Source organism: Acanthaster planci, linkage group LG07 (genome assembly GCF_054643075.1).
Source record: "Acanthaster planci isolate LZ-2023a linkage group LG07, COTS_SCS, whole genome shotgun sequence".
NCBI lineage: Eukaryota > Metazoa > Echinodermata > Asteroidea > Valvatida > Acanthasteridae > Acanthaster > Acanthaster planci.
This window is the reverse complement of record NC_141783.1, coordinates 21,345,537-21,362,220: the sequence shown is the minus strand read 5'-3', so window position 1 is coordinate 21,362,220 and position 16,684 is coordinate 21,345,537. Positions and strand designations below refer to the sequence as shown.

At 44.0% G+C, this 16,684-nt stretch overlaps 1 protein-coding gene across 1 annotated transcript; it reads right to left on the bottom strand.

Annotated features, from left to right (window-relative positions):
• Positions 1 to 356: 356 nt before the first annotated feature.
• On the bottom strand, positions 357 to 7,585 carry LOC110990347 (uncharacterized). Its single transcript, XM_022255304.2, has 5 exons — positions 7,337 to 7,585; positions 3,238 to 3,481; positions 2,682 to 2,753; positions 1,661 to 1,804; positions 357 to 1,348 (listed from the first exon to the last, which is right to left on the bottom strand). The coding sequence occupies exons 1-5, from the start codon at positions 7,447 to 7,449 to the stop codon at positions 1,232 to 1,234; spliced, it is 690 nt and encodes a 229-aa protein (XP_022110996.2). The 5' UTR covers positions 7,450 to 7,585; the 3' UTR covers positions 357 to 1,231.
• Positions 7,586 to 16,684: the final 9,099 nt, after the last annotated feature.

Here is a 16,684-nt window from a genome sequence, read left to right as displayed (position 1 = left end):
CAGGTTGAAATCCAGATTCAATCCTAACTCACAAGTCAACGAATAATTGTGTTGATAAGCGAACATAAATAATTTCGTTGTCCTTGTTTAAGGTATCCGCACGTCAATGCTTTTTTTCCAAATATTCACACTTTGAAAACCTCAATTTAAACGCAACTTGAAGACTTCACCATTATGTTCCCATTTCATTATCAAATTTCCCTTCCTTTCTTTGGCACAACCCAAAAGTTCAGGACAAGAAAATTTCGCACTAGAGGACCAGCTACTTTGATAACATAGTATTCAGAGTATTTACTTGTTAAACATTTACCCTAAAAATGAGACACCAGAATGAAAAAAAAAAACAATTTCAAATGTTAATTTCCGAATTAATTTTATTTGAACTCTGTGGAGTTTGAACTAATTACATGTACATACTCTTCTGAAAATGTCCTGTAGCAATGGTAAAAAATATGGTACCACAAAATGTGTAGGTTATTGGGACAGTACCACGGGACATTTCTGCAAGGGAAGCATACCAACACTGCAAATCATCCTTGAGTAAACTTCAAAATATATGCCTCAAATTTTGGGACAAATTAGCAAGTTACTGCAACGACCATGATGCATTTTGAGGAGTCTGTAATGTGCATTTTACCATCTGTACAGGGGAACATAATTTGTGCAATTTTTCTCCTCTTAAATGTCAAGAAAACTACATTATCTGACTTCTACTTATATTCCTCTGACAGGTGGCCTTCAACTTTTCCACAATTTTTAAGTAAATGAGGGTGGTTGGAGCTTTGACACAGGATGACATTGGTCATGGGAGATTTTCCCCTCAAACTGTAAACCAAAAATTTCCTTACTGAATTTAAGAAATTAGCTGTGAGAGTAATACTCACTGGTTTACACCATCATAAACTTAGATAAAAACTTGTAATTTTTATGCAGATATTTCTATATCACTCAGTTTTTTGCCTCAGATGACATTACACTTTGCTCATAAATATGCCAATTAATTTGCATTATCATCAAAATAAAAAAGATCGAATGCACTTAAAACAGCATGAAACGCAATGAAAATGTGTGTGCAGTATTCCGCTCTGTCTTACAGGGAATCAGAACACATCCAGGTTTTGATGCTCACTGAAGATCTAAGATTATTAGGTGACACATACAAAAACATCCTCACTCTAATACACAATGCAACCACAACAAAAGCCTTTCTCAAGTTTTCCTTAAAGGACACCTATTCGATTTCACAAGTTCCTCCTGCCTCCTCAATTTGTTTCTTTATGTCCTCTGCTTCTGTTTTACTGACATCAGCTTTTACAATCTGTGGTGCAGACTCCACAAACTTCTTGGCCTGTTGATACAGAGACATGTGCAGCAACAAAACACAGAAGAAATAATCAGCCATCATAACAAGGAATTTCTTTGTTTTGTCAACTTGCCATCTGGGTTGATGCTGACTTTTGCTTTTAACTTTAACATGGCTCTGCACTTGAACACCTGTACCTGTAATCTTCACACAGATGAAATTACCAAGACTTCTGTTTCCTCTCTTCCATGGTATTAAATGAAAGTAAAAGGGGAAGAGCTGATTTGAGTACAAACTCCTCACTACAGGGCAAAGTAATTGCAGTACAAGATAAGCAGGAAAGGTAATAACACTTACCTGTACAAGATTCATACCACTTGTTAGTGCTTTTATCTGCTTGATAAGTTTGACTTTGCTTGTTTCGTCAAATTTTGTCAGTTTGACTGTGAATTGAGTCTTTTCCTTGGGAGCAGTAGTAACTTCATCATCATCATCTTCTTCCTGTGAAAGAAAAGGCAGAAGAAATTTCATCCATTTTTTTTAAAGATGTTACAAAACTCGTCTAGACTAATTCAGCTCCACCATTACAGAAAAGACAGGCTTTTCCTTATTACCAAGACTGTCCTACATTGGACATTCACTTTGCAAGCCACACAGCGGGAACATGAAAAACGACTGTAAAAAGACAAGGGTATTGCGATTGAGCTGGAAGTACCCCTCTGGGCGACTGCTGCATGCTGCGCATCCACGCATATTGTACTGCAAGTTGCTGCTAGGCTGTAGAGGTTGAAAGTTTGTGTATCATCATTTTACGTACGAAGTTTTACGCACGACTCATTAGTGTGCAATCCCTAATCTGTGCCATGGTCAGTTAAAAATGCTTCGTACATGTAATAAAAGCAGTTTAGCCCCGAAAAACCTTATCATCTTATCAATGTGGGGAAAAAAGCTGCCAGCCTTCATGATATCAAGAGTCAGGTTGTGACTATACTTGTAGCTACATGTGCTCAGCAGAATTGTGTGCAAGTGTCGACACTAATGACACTGACATTACTGAATATAAACCTCCTTCACTTTTACACTTTATTACACTTAGCATTATTACTTGCAGATACACTTTTGTGAATGTAAATTTTTTTTCATGTAACTTTTAAAGTTTACATGCACCAGTGCATGTGATTTTTGTTTTCTAAGTCTACCCCTGGCATTCATACATGAGCTTTAGTGAGTGCATGAACACTTGTAGCAAAACTTCAAAAGCTGAGCAAAGGACACACTAAAGAGGTTGTACCCACTAGTGTCAACATTATAGTTGAGAATGTATAAAATACTAAAAATCTTATAAAACTCATAAGCAATCCAGAAAAATTAAAGTTACCTCTTGGGATGCTGCAGGTGCTGCTACTGTTCCCATTGCCATGATTGGGGTATCTTGGATTCCTAAAGTTTGCTATGAGGACAAATAAAACACTTGTTCAAATTCAGGTAGTAAAAAATATGCTGGGAAATTACTGTTGCTCTGCAAATAAACAGCAGGAAATCTCTTTTGAGGAAGTGTTCACTCTGTAAAAGGAGGTTATCACAGGAGTTTATATGTAGTTTGCTTATAGAGAGGGATTTCCAATAGTGTACATGTAATTACATCTATGCATCAAGTTTACTGGATTAACATTAACTTAATCAAAGATTAGCTCACACCTGTTTTACAAACTTAAGTATATCATGGTAGAATCACTCTACATCCACAAACATGTACACTTACCCAGTAATGACCAACATCATCACAAGGGTTTTACTTCCAGGTTTTACCAAGCCAACCTGATTTTGTATATGAAATAGCTCAGTACGGAACATGATACATGTACATGCATTATGTACCAAGACTGATAAAATAATTTCTATATACACTTTATATATCCTCATATACTGCTCACCTTCAATAATTTATTTAGATCTGCTACTTCAGCAATTGTAAGGCTTGAGATCTGTTGCACAATGTTGTTGAGTTTTTCAGAGTATTTGACCTCTCCATCAAGAGCAGGTGGAGGGATAGAATCATTGCTGTAACTTCTTGTTGCCATGCATGTAGGAATAACCTGCTTCAGTCCACAGTTTATTGATGGTAGTGTCAAACAATTCTGAAGTATGGGTAACCACACCACCTGCTGCATGCACGGCCTACAGACACAAATTATGAGAAAGCTTTAGGTAAGTTGAGTAACTTTCTAGTAACACTTTTAAAAAACAAACAAACAATCACAACCTTATCTTGCTCTTCTGATCTGTTATGCGTCAATACATAATGTTGATACGTTTGAAATAATTATGTCATAAATTTACGCATGTCACATGCATGCATAGGCATAGTAAGTTTATTTGAAGTTGTTTTCAGACTTCTTGTTTTCAGAGTTAATGCACAGGTACTATTACGTATACTGCATGATACTGGTGCCAGTACATGTACATGTAGGAATGACAGAGGCCACATCGTAATTTAAAACAAAATTTTAAAGATCGTTTTTTTAATAAAATCACTGATTGAAATCAACACTTCACATCTGTTCGAAAAAGGCAAACATGCTGCAACTTTCTTTTTTTTTCAACTGATTGTTAATGTTTCCAACTTTCAGACATTTGAAATAGCAAATCCCTTCACAAGCCTTTTAATTCATACATGTACCAAGTACACATACATGTAATCTGAGGGCATGTTTGTTCAATTTGAGCCACTTGGTTAGATTTCAATCAGCTTTTTTGATGAAGTGCATGATGAATGATATGCGAGGGATAATCATGTTTTAATTAATTAATTACACTTCATTTAAAGTGTCCATTTCTGAGTTTAAGATGGTAAAGTAGCAGTCTTTACCAATTTTTCTTTTATGTCTACAAGTACACATGTACATGTCTTTTATTTGGATTAGAGATGTTGGTCATTATGTAGTGACATCAAAATCAGTAACAAAATCTGAATAAAGTGAGTGTTAATCAAGCCTGAGTCACTACTCCCAGTGAGCATTACCAAAAAGTGAAACAATGAGAGGAGATACACATACATGTACATGTAACAAAAAATCAATTTTTCTACTGTTTTTGTTTTTAACTTAATTTTTTTTTTGGCGTGGACAAGTGTTTGCCCAACATCCTACATGCACACAATATTTGTGGGACAGGTCACATTTGATTGGGCTGGAGTTATAGAATTCGGAATGGGTGTGTGAATTTGTGACTACAAATTGCTCTACTGAATGACTGCTGATGCGTAGACCCACCATATCCAGTTTTGGCAAACTTCAATGTACATGTTCATGTACCTTTTCAAGATTTACACATGTAACATTATTGTGGAAGTTTCCGTAGAATGTTCATGCTCTTACATGTATTTAAATATCTCTTATTACCATTAATACATTCATTATACATCGAGAGGCAGGCCCTCAATAGTAATTTGTTCCCTTCAAACAGCTAGCATGGCCGGGGGTCTTTACTGTGGAGCTTAGTTAAATTATGACTCAAAATCCCAGTCCGTAGAAGGAAAAAACCGTGAGAAAAAGGAGTTGGTGATGTCAAAGTAAGGAAAAGGCAAGGACAGGTACTGGGGAAGGAAAGAGAAGAGACCCAAGAGAGAGGAGGAGGCACAGCAAGGACATCCATTTTTGCATCCGAAAGACCAATCCCGCATTCTTTTTTCAAACCCACCTTCCCCAACCCATGATTCCATCACATAGACCTCTTAATACTCTTAATTTAGGACACACACAAAAAAGGATATTTTTTACAGTCAATCTTCCTATGTGACATTCACGGGCATGACAGGGCTTACAAAAGACCCGCAAACAGGGCCTGCTGTATACTCTGATGTCAAATACTGGCCCTGTCCCGATTTACCTAAGATTTCTTTCCAACAAGTTTATCCGGGATGTCTGGGGGCATATTCAGATATCCACTATCCACTGGATTTTATGAGCTGAAATTGTACCGGGATGTTCACTACTTGCAGGGTAAATTATCCCCTATGTTGCTATTTCCAGAAAACTGGCCTTAAGGCAGCATTTATGGAATTTGGGACACAAGGAGCTTGTGAACAACATTTAAGCTGTTTTCACAAAGTAAAATGTGAGAAACACATTGAAAAAAATTTGGCATTGTACTTGTACTTTTTTAGGATGACTTTACACATGTACCCTGGACGCATATTTTTTATTTACACTGTAGCCTTGGGTTTTTCACTCTGGTAGTGCTAATTTGTGCTTGAAAAGAGACTAATGCAGGACTGAACCAGTCAGAGCGAGTGTGCGAAAACATGAAATGATGGTGCCTGTACTACAGCAAATAAATATCTGTACTAAGTTCGGAAAGTTGATACTTCAGAGGTGATAGACCGATGGATTGGGACAGTATTGGGGTGATCCCTCTTCTTCTGATGGTTATTTCTTTGGTGTAGGTGAAAAAAGTAGAATTCTAATCACCACTGTGATCGCTGGCTTGATGAGCTAGGATAGCTCACGCAATGCTTTTTAGCATTATTATTTTTTTGGGGGGGAAGGTAAAATACAAGTGCATGAACATGAAGTGCGATGTGACATTATGAACAATTTAGGTGGGTCATTAATGAGGATTGTTTTCAAGCAGCTTGAGATTTCCACCCCGTTCATCTCTCTTGTTTCATTTTTTGTTTATTTCCCAGTATGAAAAAAACAAAATTTCAATACATTTTACTGGAAACATGTTCAGGTTGGTCTTCAAGCCTTGATTGCAACCTCATCTGCATCATTTCCTCTTTTTGTTCAGCTTACAGAGTCGAACAAGGAGACACGTTATAGCTTTGCAGCAAAGTGCATCAGTAATGCTTCACATACTAACAGTTAAAGACTCCCCGTTTCCAGCTGTGCACTGTACAGCAGAGCCAAGAATCTTTTGTGCGCCACTGCCCATATGCATTTGAAGCATGGAAGAAGGCAAACCGTCGAAAGACTCAATACAAATGTTACTCATTATTATTAAATATGAGCCTAGTACTGTATTTCGGTCGTGAAGTTACGTTTGGTTTGTTCACGTTTAATCATGTTTTGCATTGCGTAGGCCAAGTACATTGTACATGTACTACAATTCCCAGCGAAGCTCTCACATGATATTTAGCAGCATCTAAAGCTATACAAAAATGGCATATCTTCCAGTTTTTAGTGCCATGCACTGAAACCCTTCCTTAAGACTTTCTTAACAATTATGTCATGTTTCTGCCCCCATGTTAAATCCCATGCGCTCGCAAACGTACTTAGCACTAGTCTCTTTTCATGCCCGAATTGGCACCACCACAGAAAAAACCCTAGCCTAGGGTAGGCTACGGTGTAAATAAAAAAATATGCACCCTGGAGATGCTGAACGTCAGTCTAGTGAGTAGTATAGGGGACCATGGGACTAAATGAAGACAATGTCCAACCTGGGCTACATCATTTAGGCCTACATTTGGGACACGCACAAATGAGCGAGGGCACTGTTTATTTGGGAACTCAGTTTCTTAAATAGGAAATTATGATTAAGTTTTGTCTTTTTGCGCAAGCTCGACCAGCTCTCCTATTTTCAATTTCAAAATTTTTGAAATTTCAAGCAACGCCAGCATTTAGCTTTATTGAAATTAGGCACCAATAACAACAAACATTTTATGGAAATGTGAATTTTAAACTATTCAGTCAAAATCCATTGTGTACAAAAAAATCACACTTTGCTCTCTATTTTAGAGTGCAAAACACATATCAAAACATCTCGATATAAAATCAGAATTTTCTGCCTTGCAGAGTCCGATGAAATCCAAACTTACATCAAAATGTTTCTTATGACGTCCTCGACAAAATCACTTCAAAAAGAAAACAGACAAAGTAGCTAAAATTTTTATGAGCCTCCCTACCTACATGTAGGCAAAGGCCTAGGCTATATTGCCGAACATGTCCAAATGTTCGAATACCGGAAACACGAAAGGTATTTAGGCCTATGCCTGGTCTCAGTAATGAGAGTTGTGCTGTGATTCAGTGTTACCTTGTCGTTAACATTGCAGGCCTGATACGGGTAAAAATTCTACATAAGCGGACAGCACTCATCGTGGAAGTACTTCCAAGTCGCGCTCGACAACTGGCAAGACCTGCACTCATAACACTACGACACAAATGGAGCACACGATATGCGGCTGCACTTTCGGTCACGTTTGTGTATATCGTGTACACGTGTGTATGTAGACGTCTACATAACGCGAAACGGCAAAGATTGCCTAGCGGCGCTATCTTTGATCTACCACAATCGACTGGGCAAACAATCTGAGAACGAGGGTGCAGTGTCCCAATTTAAGGAAAATTCTCCAGCACGACTAGGTGCACAAAAAGTACCCCTACTGATTCTTTCCAAAAGAGGTCTGTTTGGGCCAAGAAATGGTGGGATTGTGTTGTTATTGCCCAGAATTATCCCTGTAGATTCAAGGGCACCCATCTGGGGCAATGCAGACACAAATATGATTGAATATTTGTCACAAGAGCCACCGGAAGGTGAAGGATGTCATTTGAAAAATGGCCACTAAGAAGACTGGGAACATTCACTTTGGGGTTGAGTTTGTTTTTGGCGGATAATTTAAAAATCAATTGGTTAACCTACTAAAAATTGAAAATCAAATGAATTCTTCAGCACCAAACAACAGATTGTTTTTTGTTTGAGAGGCCTCAGGGACTTCAGTTGCCTACAATAGGGTTCCAAACTTGGTCAATTGTTCACTTTTTTCAATGGAGCTGGAATTGGTTCAGTGCGCCCGTGAGAGACAGAACTGAAAGAAGACAGTACCAGCGCCCTCTATAGACAGTGTAGTGGCAAAAGACGTTAGCACAGGACGCCCTGCGTCGTGCATCGCGTCGTGCATGCTTCAGGCGACGTCACTAGGCGACACGATGCACGAAATGACATACGATGCGACGTCGGACGGTACCACGGGATGGCCCGACGGAAGGGAGTTGTCGTGCCGTCCCATCGTGTAATTGCGTCGCCTGGAGGGACGCAAAAGAGAGAGTTTGTTGTAATAGTATATCATACCCACTGCTAAAATAGTGTAACGCGAATATCTGGTGACCTTTTAAACCCCAAAAGAACGGCCGTTCCGGAAGTGGGGTTGACCGGTGATGCGCTTAATTAGGTTTCGGGTTAGGTCCGGGAGTTTGGAAACCGGGGGCCTTCAAGTATGTCAAGCTAAGGGGTATGGAACAAAGGGGTATTGGTGTAACTGTCAGGGGATTCGACAACGTGTTTTCAGTGAGTAAATCATGTTCAGTGTGGAAAGTGGGAACTGGTGAATTAATAAGACTGCCATGATGGAAAAAGGGGGGAGAGTTTGACAACATCCGGAGTATGATAAAAATTAGTAAATGGAAGAAAGGTTGAAATGGGTATTGTGGACCATTGTTTTGCATCTTTGTGCTAAGATGATGTTTTCATGACTGTGGAAAACAGGGGAGGGAGTTAAATAATGTCAGAATGGGGAATATTAGTCAGTCTAAGCCGAGCTGCCGAGGAGTTCAGATTGGATCGACTGACACAACGGGATTTATTTAATGTTTGGACGATTGTGACCGAACTGTTAGTTCATCTTGGATTGTGCATAAGGATTGGGTACTGACGGGACGTTTGTGAGTACATGAACTGGTACTGTACCTTTACTTAATTTTGTGACAGTGTATCTCGACAGGGCAATGGGGTGCGCGATGGGTCCTCATGCCCCCTCCTAGCCATTTGTAAATGTTTAACATTAGTTTGTTAGGGTACCTCACGCATTGAGGAAGTGCGTGGAAGTGAATAAAACCGCTAGAAGTAGATGGTATCACACATATCTTTGCCGGGCGTGCCATTTCGTTCAGTGTTCCTTCAAGTTGTCCTTGGTGTAACGGGCGGTATATTTCCACCCAAACGGATCCAGGCCCTGGCCAAATCACACGCGAGTGGCGCTGCGACAGGGCTGAGTGGCCCGGCGAGCGAAGGGTTCGCGGACTACGGAGGAGAAACCGCCACAAAATGGTGTCAGAAGTGGGATTGTTACACCGAGGAAATTAGAGGAAGGATGGCTTTGTCCGCTTATCCGGTTTGAAAAAAAATTAGCTAACTGCAAAAGAATTTTTGCTATCCGAGGAAAAAAGTTATCAGGGATGGAGGTCACCGCGCCGCAGGGCGAAGATTGGCGAGGACGGACGCAGCAATGGGTGGCCCGGCACTATCGGCAGAAAAGTTTTGCCGATAGTGGGTTTTCAAAGCACTCCACTTATTTCTGGCACAGAGGTAATCTTCGGCCAGAGAAGGTGGGCACTGCAGGGAGCCCAGGGCCCGGCAGGGTTGGGACCTAGAAGGGGAGAGGCCCGTGTCCATGGACCAGAAGGGCGCCCGAGGTGGAAGGGGAGGCGGGATTTCCCCTGTATAGGATGCCTGGGTTTTGGTCATTGGTAGGGACGCACGAGTTAAAAAAAACCCTGAGGTCCCTGGGTGAGGAAAGAGATAAGGATACACCTCGGGGAGAAACTGGCCCGGGGGAGGGCATGGGAATGGCACAGGCTCTCCCGACTGGCCGGTTTGGTGAAAAGATCCTAGAAGATGCTCAAGGTGCAGGTTCCACCTCTTGTAGTTCTTTTGTTAAAGAAGACGGGTGGGGGAGTCACCCTCAGAGGCTGCTCGGGTAGGGTGCGGAGTTGTTCCCAGTCGGGGGCACACAGATTCTGGGAGCGCCCAGGCGAGAAGGGAGACTTTAGTGCACGAGTATGAGCAAAAGATGAAGGCAGATGCCTGGGCCACTTTGGTAGAACAGGCTGTAAAAGACTTAACAGTTAAAGCAGAAGAATTGAAGGCCCTGGAATTAAGGGTGCATTTGCCGGCTGAAGATGAGAGGTGCCGGCCCCCTCAAGAGTGGAGAGTCATGAGAGGTGGCCTGGCAGAGTCCCCTCATGAGGTGAGAGTCATGGGAGGTGGCCCGGCGGAGTCCCCTCATGAGGGGGAAGTCACAAAAGGGGGGTGCTCAGGAGAACCCTTCACGAAGGTCCTCACAAAGTCCAGGGGCCTCGGAAGGGCCTGTAGGTGGGTTCAGAGTGCAGCCGTATGAAGTGAGGGGGTTTGCAATGCGAAGCCCCTCATGAGGAGGACAGTTCCATTATGGGTCCTCACGAGGGTCCAGTGAGGAGACACAAGCCCCTCACGAGGTTCCATGGCCCCTCACGAGGGACCAGCGGTTTTGTGGGAGAGGGCAGTACAAAGAAAGATTTAGGGACTCCTCACGGCCACCTCATATTATGCCGGACAGGTATGATGGGAGAATGCCGTGGGATGAGTACGAGCGGCACTTGCAGGCGTACTGTGAAGTCAATGGGTGGACTGATGTGCATTCCCTCCACTATCTCAGGGCTAGCCTACAAGGCAGTGCACTAAGGATCCTTGGCGATAGTAGCAGTGGACTTCGCCAGAGCTTTGGGCAGTTGTTGGCACTGTTAAGGAGTAGATTTGGGCCTGGGCAGCAGGCAGAGAACTACCTGATTGAGCTAAAAGTCTGCAAGCGGAAACCAAAAGAAACATTGCAGGAACTCTGACAGGCAATCATGGACCTAGCGGATAAGGCGTACCCAGATATACCTCGGGACAGTCATGATAGGCTGGCCAAGAACCATTTTGCAGATGCCATATAAAACCAAAGTATTCGTGAGGGTATGTTTAGGGCTAAGCCACGAAGCCTGGATGATGCAATTCGGGCAGCACTAGAGACAGAGAATTTTGAGCAAATCGAAGCGCAGCGTACTAGGCCACCAAAGGTAGAGAGGTTCGCGCGTGTTCTGGATGGGGAAACGAACACACGTATTGCAAAGCTGGAGCAGTTAGTGACCCAACAAGCTGAACAGCTGGGAAAGTTACTTGGTGTGTTGGGGGGCAATGCGCAGGTCGAGGCCGCGGGCCCTCCTGTAAAGGAGGAGCAGCCAAAGGGGTCGCGGAGGGTCTGCTACCATTGCAAAGAGCCAGGCCATTTCAAGCGTGAGTACCCCAAACTAAAAAGGAAAGGCGCGCCACCGCAGGGAAACGGCGGGCAGCTGACCCAGAGGCCCGGGGGAAAGCTGTGCAATTAGGGCCGGTGAGTCCACAACTGGGCATGTATGTCGTGGGTGTGGTGAAATCGGTAAAGTTGAGAATGCTGATTGACACGGGGGCAACAGACACTATAATTAACGTATCTATCTATCACCAGATGCCGCTGGGACTGAGACCAAAGCTAGAAAAGCAGGATGTGACCATCCGCCAAGCAGATGGCACAGCACTACCGGTGTTGGGTGTTGCATGGGTTGAGGTTCAAGTAGGGAAAAGCATCCACAGTGTGCGTGCAATATTTGCACCAATAGAAGTGGACGGCATATTGGGAACTGATTTCCTAGTACCCACGAATGGGGTAGTAGATTTTGGGAAGCTCGAGCTTAACCTTAATGGGGTAAATGTTAAGTGCACCGACAGAGAGGGTGGGGCCTGGTGTGCCAGGGTAGTGGTGGGGACCACTACAGTCGTACCAGCCGGGCATGAGGCTGTTATTCCTGGCGCAGTAGCGGGTGGCCCCTATCTGACGGGCATTGAGGTGATTGAACCAGTGACGCAGGGCAGCGAGATAGAAAAGATGGGCATGATTGTCGGGAGGCCCTTAGTTGATTCCTCCCGTGGTAGCCTGGGGGTGCGTGTAATAAATCCAGGAAAAGACGAGTGCGTGGTTAGGGAGGGCAGCATGGTTGGCACTTTGTCCCCAGTGGACCCCCAAGCTGTGGGTACAGTTCCTCGCTGTACCCCAACGCCACTTGGGGCTCGGCCTGACACCGGCCAGAGTTAGGCTGGGGTAAGTGTTTCCCCGCATCTGGCGGAACTCTACGCACAAGCTAGTTCTAAGTTAGGCAATGAGGATCAGAACAAGGTGGCCAGTCTCCTTGTCGAATATCAGGATGTATTTTCAAGGGGGCCAGAGGACATTGGGCAATCGAGCTTAGTAAAAACACTCAATCAATACGGGGGAGGCCCGCCTCATAAAGCAGAGGCCCCGACGGTACCCAATAACTCAGCAAGAAGAAATCTCACGGCAAGTAGACGCCTTGAAAGCAAGAGGTATCATAGAACTCTCAGACAGCCCTTGGGCTTCCATCGTGGTCCTTGTTGAAAAGAAAGATGGGACACAAAGGTTTTGTGTAGACTATAGAAGACTCAATGCCGTAACAATCAAGGATGCGTACCCAGTACCGCGAACAGATGACACCCTTGACTCGTTGTCCAGTGCCAAATGGCTCTCAACCCTTGACCTTGCTTCAGGGTACTGGCAAATTGCCTTGGATGACGATGCCAAGAAAGAGTCGGCATTCGTCGTAAGGGAAGGGCTTTATAGCTGGAAGGTCATGCCTTTTGGGCTATGTAATGCCCCAGCAACCTTCGAGATGTTGATGGAGCGAGTCCTAGCAGGACTGCAGTGGGATACGCTGCTGGATGATGTCATCGTCTGCGGGAAAAGTGTAGACGAAGAACTGGCCAACTTGAGAGCTCTACTGGGGCGCCTCCGGGCAGCCGGGCTCAAGTTGAACCCAGGGAAATGTAAACTCTTTCAAGGGGAGGTGCGTTACTTGGGGCACATTGTGTCCCAGGGGGGCATCGGGACTAATCATGATAAAAGGAGGGCAGTCAGGGAGTGACCGACTCCAACTTGCGAAAACGGGGGTCAGAAGCTTCCTTAGAATGGCCTTGGATTATCGGAGGTTTAACTGGGGCTTTGCGGACATAGCCAAGCCACTGCACAGACTGACGGAGAAGTCTCGCCAGTTTCGGTGGGACGACGAGTGTGAAGCTGCTTTTGTTGAGCTGAAAGGCAAGCTTCAGGACTCGCCGGTATTGGCCTACCCAAGGCCAGGGGAGGAGTACATCCTGGACACGAATGCCAGCGATGTTGGCATTGGAGGCGTACTTTCTCAAATAGTAGAAGGTGTTGAGAGGCACATTGCATATGCAAGTAGGGCCCTGAGGAAGCTGGAGCGCAACTGGTGGTGGCTTATCTGAAGCACTTTCGACCATATTTTTATGGACAGAAAGTGACGATAAGGACCGACCATGCATCCCTGCGCTGGATCCTAAATCTGAAGGATCCTGAGGGCTAGCTAGCACGCTGGTTAGAGGTCATTGCAGAATATGACTTTAAGGTTGTCCACAGACCCGGGTTAAAGCATTCTAATGCGGACGGGCTGTCGCGGAAGCCCTGTCGACAGTGTGGTCGCATGGAGAGTGAAGAGGAAGGGAGTCAAAGCAAACAGGCCAGCAAGAGTCTGGGAATGCACCGGGGCCGTTCTGGGGGATGCTCCTATGGCCAATCGTGGGGTACGGCGGATAGAATCCGGGAAGCACAGCTGAAGGACAAAACAATGGGGTGGTTGGTGTTGGCAAGGGAGAAGTCAGACGTGCGGCCCAGTTGGCATAAGGTGACTCCTGCTACGCTAGCAGCAAAGACCTACTGGTTGTCCTGGTCGCGGATCGCCTTGCGCGATGGGGTGCTGCACCGGCGCTGGGAATCACACCCTGGGGAGGAAGTTAGGTGGCAAATGCTCCTCCTCCAGGAGCTTCGTCCAACTGTATTGGACGAGTTGTATGACGAGGTGACTGGAGGCCACCTTGGTCACCGGAAAACGCTGGGAAAAGTGAAGCAGCGGTATTATTGGGTAGGGATGGATGCGGACGTGCGCTCATGGGTCCGGAAATGCGACACATGTACACGCAAGAAACCTCCCCTAAGGAGCCCGCGGGCCGCGTTGCAACAACGATTAGTTGGTGTACCAATGGGTAGGGTTGCACTTGACATAATAGGCCCCCTGCCAAGAACCGCAGATGGAAATCAGTGGATTCTGGTGGTTGGTGATTATTTCACCAAGTGGGTGGAGGCCTACCCGATACCCGATGCCACAGCAGAAACAGTTGCCAGTAAGATGGTGGAGGAGTACTTTTGCAGGTTTGGGATTCCAGCAGAGTTGCATTCAGATCAGGGCCGGCACTTTGAGGCTCATGTGTTTGCCAAAGTATGCGAAATTCTGGGGATACGCAAGACATGCACCACCCCCTATAACCCTAAGTCGGATGGGTTCATAGAGCGTTTCAATCGCACACTCCTCACCATGGTCGCAGTGATGATAAACCCAAACAAGAAGCAAAGATACTGGGATAAACAGCTTCCCTATGCAATGTTCGCATATAGGTGTATACCCCAGGAATCCACCAGAGAGACCCCAAATATGCTAATGTTGGGAAGGGAGGTCTCAGTTCCACTGGTCCTAGTAATGGGAACACTTCCTGTAGAGGGAGAGGGCGTATCTGAAGATTATCCAGAGGTGTTAAGGCAGCGTATGCAAAATACCTACATGAGGGTGTGGAAGGGAGATTTGAATGTGTTTTTTTTTTGCATGACACTTTTTCTTTTACAAGCTTCCTTAGTTTAGTCAGCAACTTGTCTGGTACCCTGTATCACCTTATAGTTTAGCATTGCTCATCGAGCTTCTTGCAGTTAATTGTACAGACTGGTGCGTGCTACTGAAGAGTGAGCATTACTACTCACAGCTCTCTTCAGCCTTCCCACATTTGCACTTTTCTGCTCTTGTCACCAGTTGCAGCTGGGGTGAGTTTTGCTGTAATTTGCTATTTGTATTGTAAGTCAGTAGGTTTAGTGTCAAACTAGTTAGTTTGTAGTTTTGGCAAAGGTTCTTTTGAAGTTTCTGATGCAGGGAAGGTTTTGAGCATGGAAGTTTGGCATAGTCTTCTGTAAGTTTCTGCCATTTCACACACTTTTTGTTGTCTTGGAAACACCATTAGAAGTTTTACTTTGTCATTCAGACTAAAATGTAATTCTAATATGATTTTGTTTAATCTTGTATAAAGAAAGTCATGTTCAGAGCCCACCATTAGATGATCCTCCATACTATCCATAGATTTATCTCTGCTCTTACAAGTGTTCCTTAACTAGAATTCCTAGCACTGTGGTACTAAATTAAGATGTAGAGTGATCCTCTAAAATCTGAGAATTTCAAATTAACTAACTGCATTTCTAATGTGTAAAAGCTGTGAGGGAATTCAGCTTTAGACCATGTGGTGCAGAACAAAGGATTAGACTCACACAGTCTGCACTGTAGTTTATAGCCATTGACCGTGTGTGGGGTGCATGTATGTTAGTTTACATGTAGTTAGTGAAGACAGAGGTTCCTTGGCCAGTCTACTTTACCAATAAACAGTTCTGGCTGGTGCTGGCTACTTATGAATATTCATGACAGTGTGACAGGATAAGAGGATTTATTACCCTGTCTGGTCAGTGACCATGTGGTTTTAGACTGGGTGACTACCTTATAAAGTGTTTTACAATGTGTATGATTCAGGTACTAGTTGGTATTCATGTACATGTAGTCAGTACAGAGGTGATGGTCTAGTTGCGTGATGGCCAGTTTATTTTGGAACACTCATTTTTTGAGGAGACCTTGTCTTTTGTTCTTTATAGATGATTTGATATGTACCGGTACTTTATTTTATCCCACATCTTCCACATTGAATTACTGTGTACATGTATTTAATTTTCGTCATTTCTTTTTGTTTTGATTGATAGGTTTGTACCTGATTGGTCACTCGAGTAATCCACTTGTGGCACTGTGTTGGGTTGTTATCATATTTCTATTTTTTTCATTTTTTTAACTTTGTCCTGACCTTCCAAATAAATCGCGACCCAGTCTTCCTGAACCAGGTGTCTTCAGATCTTGTTACTTTCCCAAAGTCTTGTGTATTAAGTTAACGGGGCAAATTTCCAGGTTACAAGGGCACAGGTGCACCTAAAAAGGACTGCACGGCGTCAGAAACGCAACTATGACAAGGGGATAGCAGGGAAAAGATATCGAAGGGGCAGTTTGTATGGCTGTTCAATCCTGCCAAGAAAAAAGGACTATCCCCGAAATTGCAATGCCGATGGGAAGGTCCCTACATGGTAGTAGGGCAACTGTCTGACGTAACCTACCGAATCCAACGTCAACCTCGTGGCAAAGCTAAGGTGGTCCATTATGACAGAGTGAAATGTTATGAGGGGGTTAGGGTTAGAAGGGGTGTCCCGGTTCGCTGACCCTTAATAACTTTTTACTCCCGTAACCTTTGACCCTGAAAATTTTTGGAAAGGTAGCACAACTAATTATCTACCTGGTGTTTTAATTTGAGGGTCATAGGTCAAAGAGTCATGGAGTTATAGCCTTTTCCCCGAGGGCACTGTTTTTTTTGGTGACCCTTTAAAAAATCACTGAAAATGACTCGCTATCCAGGTTTGGATGCATTTTGCATCCGAATCAGGCCACGGGCTAT

Bases quoted from the DNA above. Each gene is read 5' to 3' on its own strand.
- LOC110990347 (XM_022255304.2), bottom strand. From the start codon at position 7,449: ATGAGTGCAGGTCTTGCCAGTTGTCGAGCGCGACTTGGAAGTACTTCC. The intron at 3,482-7,336 runs GTAACACTGAAT...TTGTGTCTGTAG, and splicing joins CCTGCAATGTTAACGACAAG to GCCGTGCATGCAGCAGGTGG. The intron at 2,754-3,237 runs GTGAGCAGTATA...TTGTCCTCATAG, and splicing joins ATCTAAATAAATTATTGAAG to CAAACTTTAGGAATCCAAGA.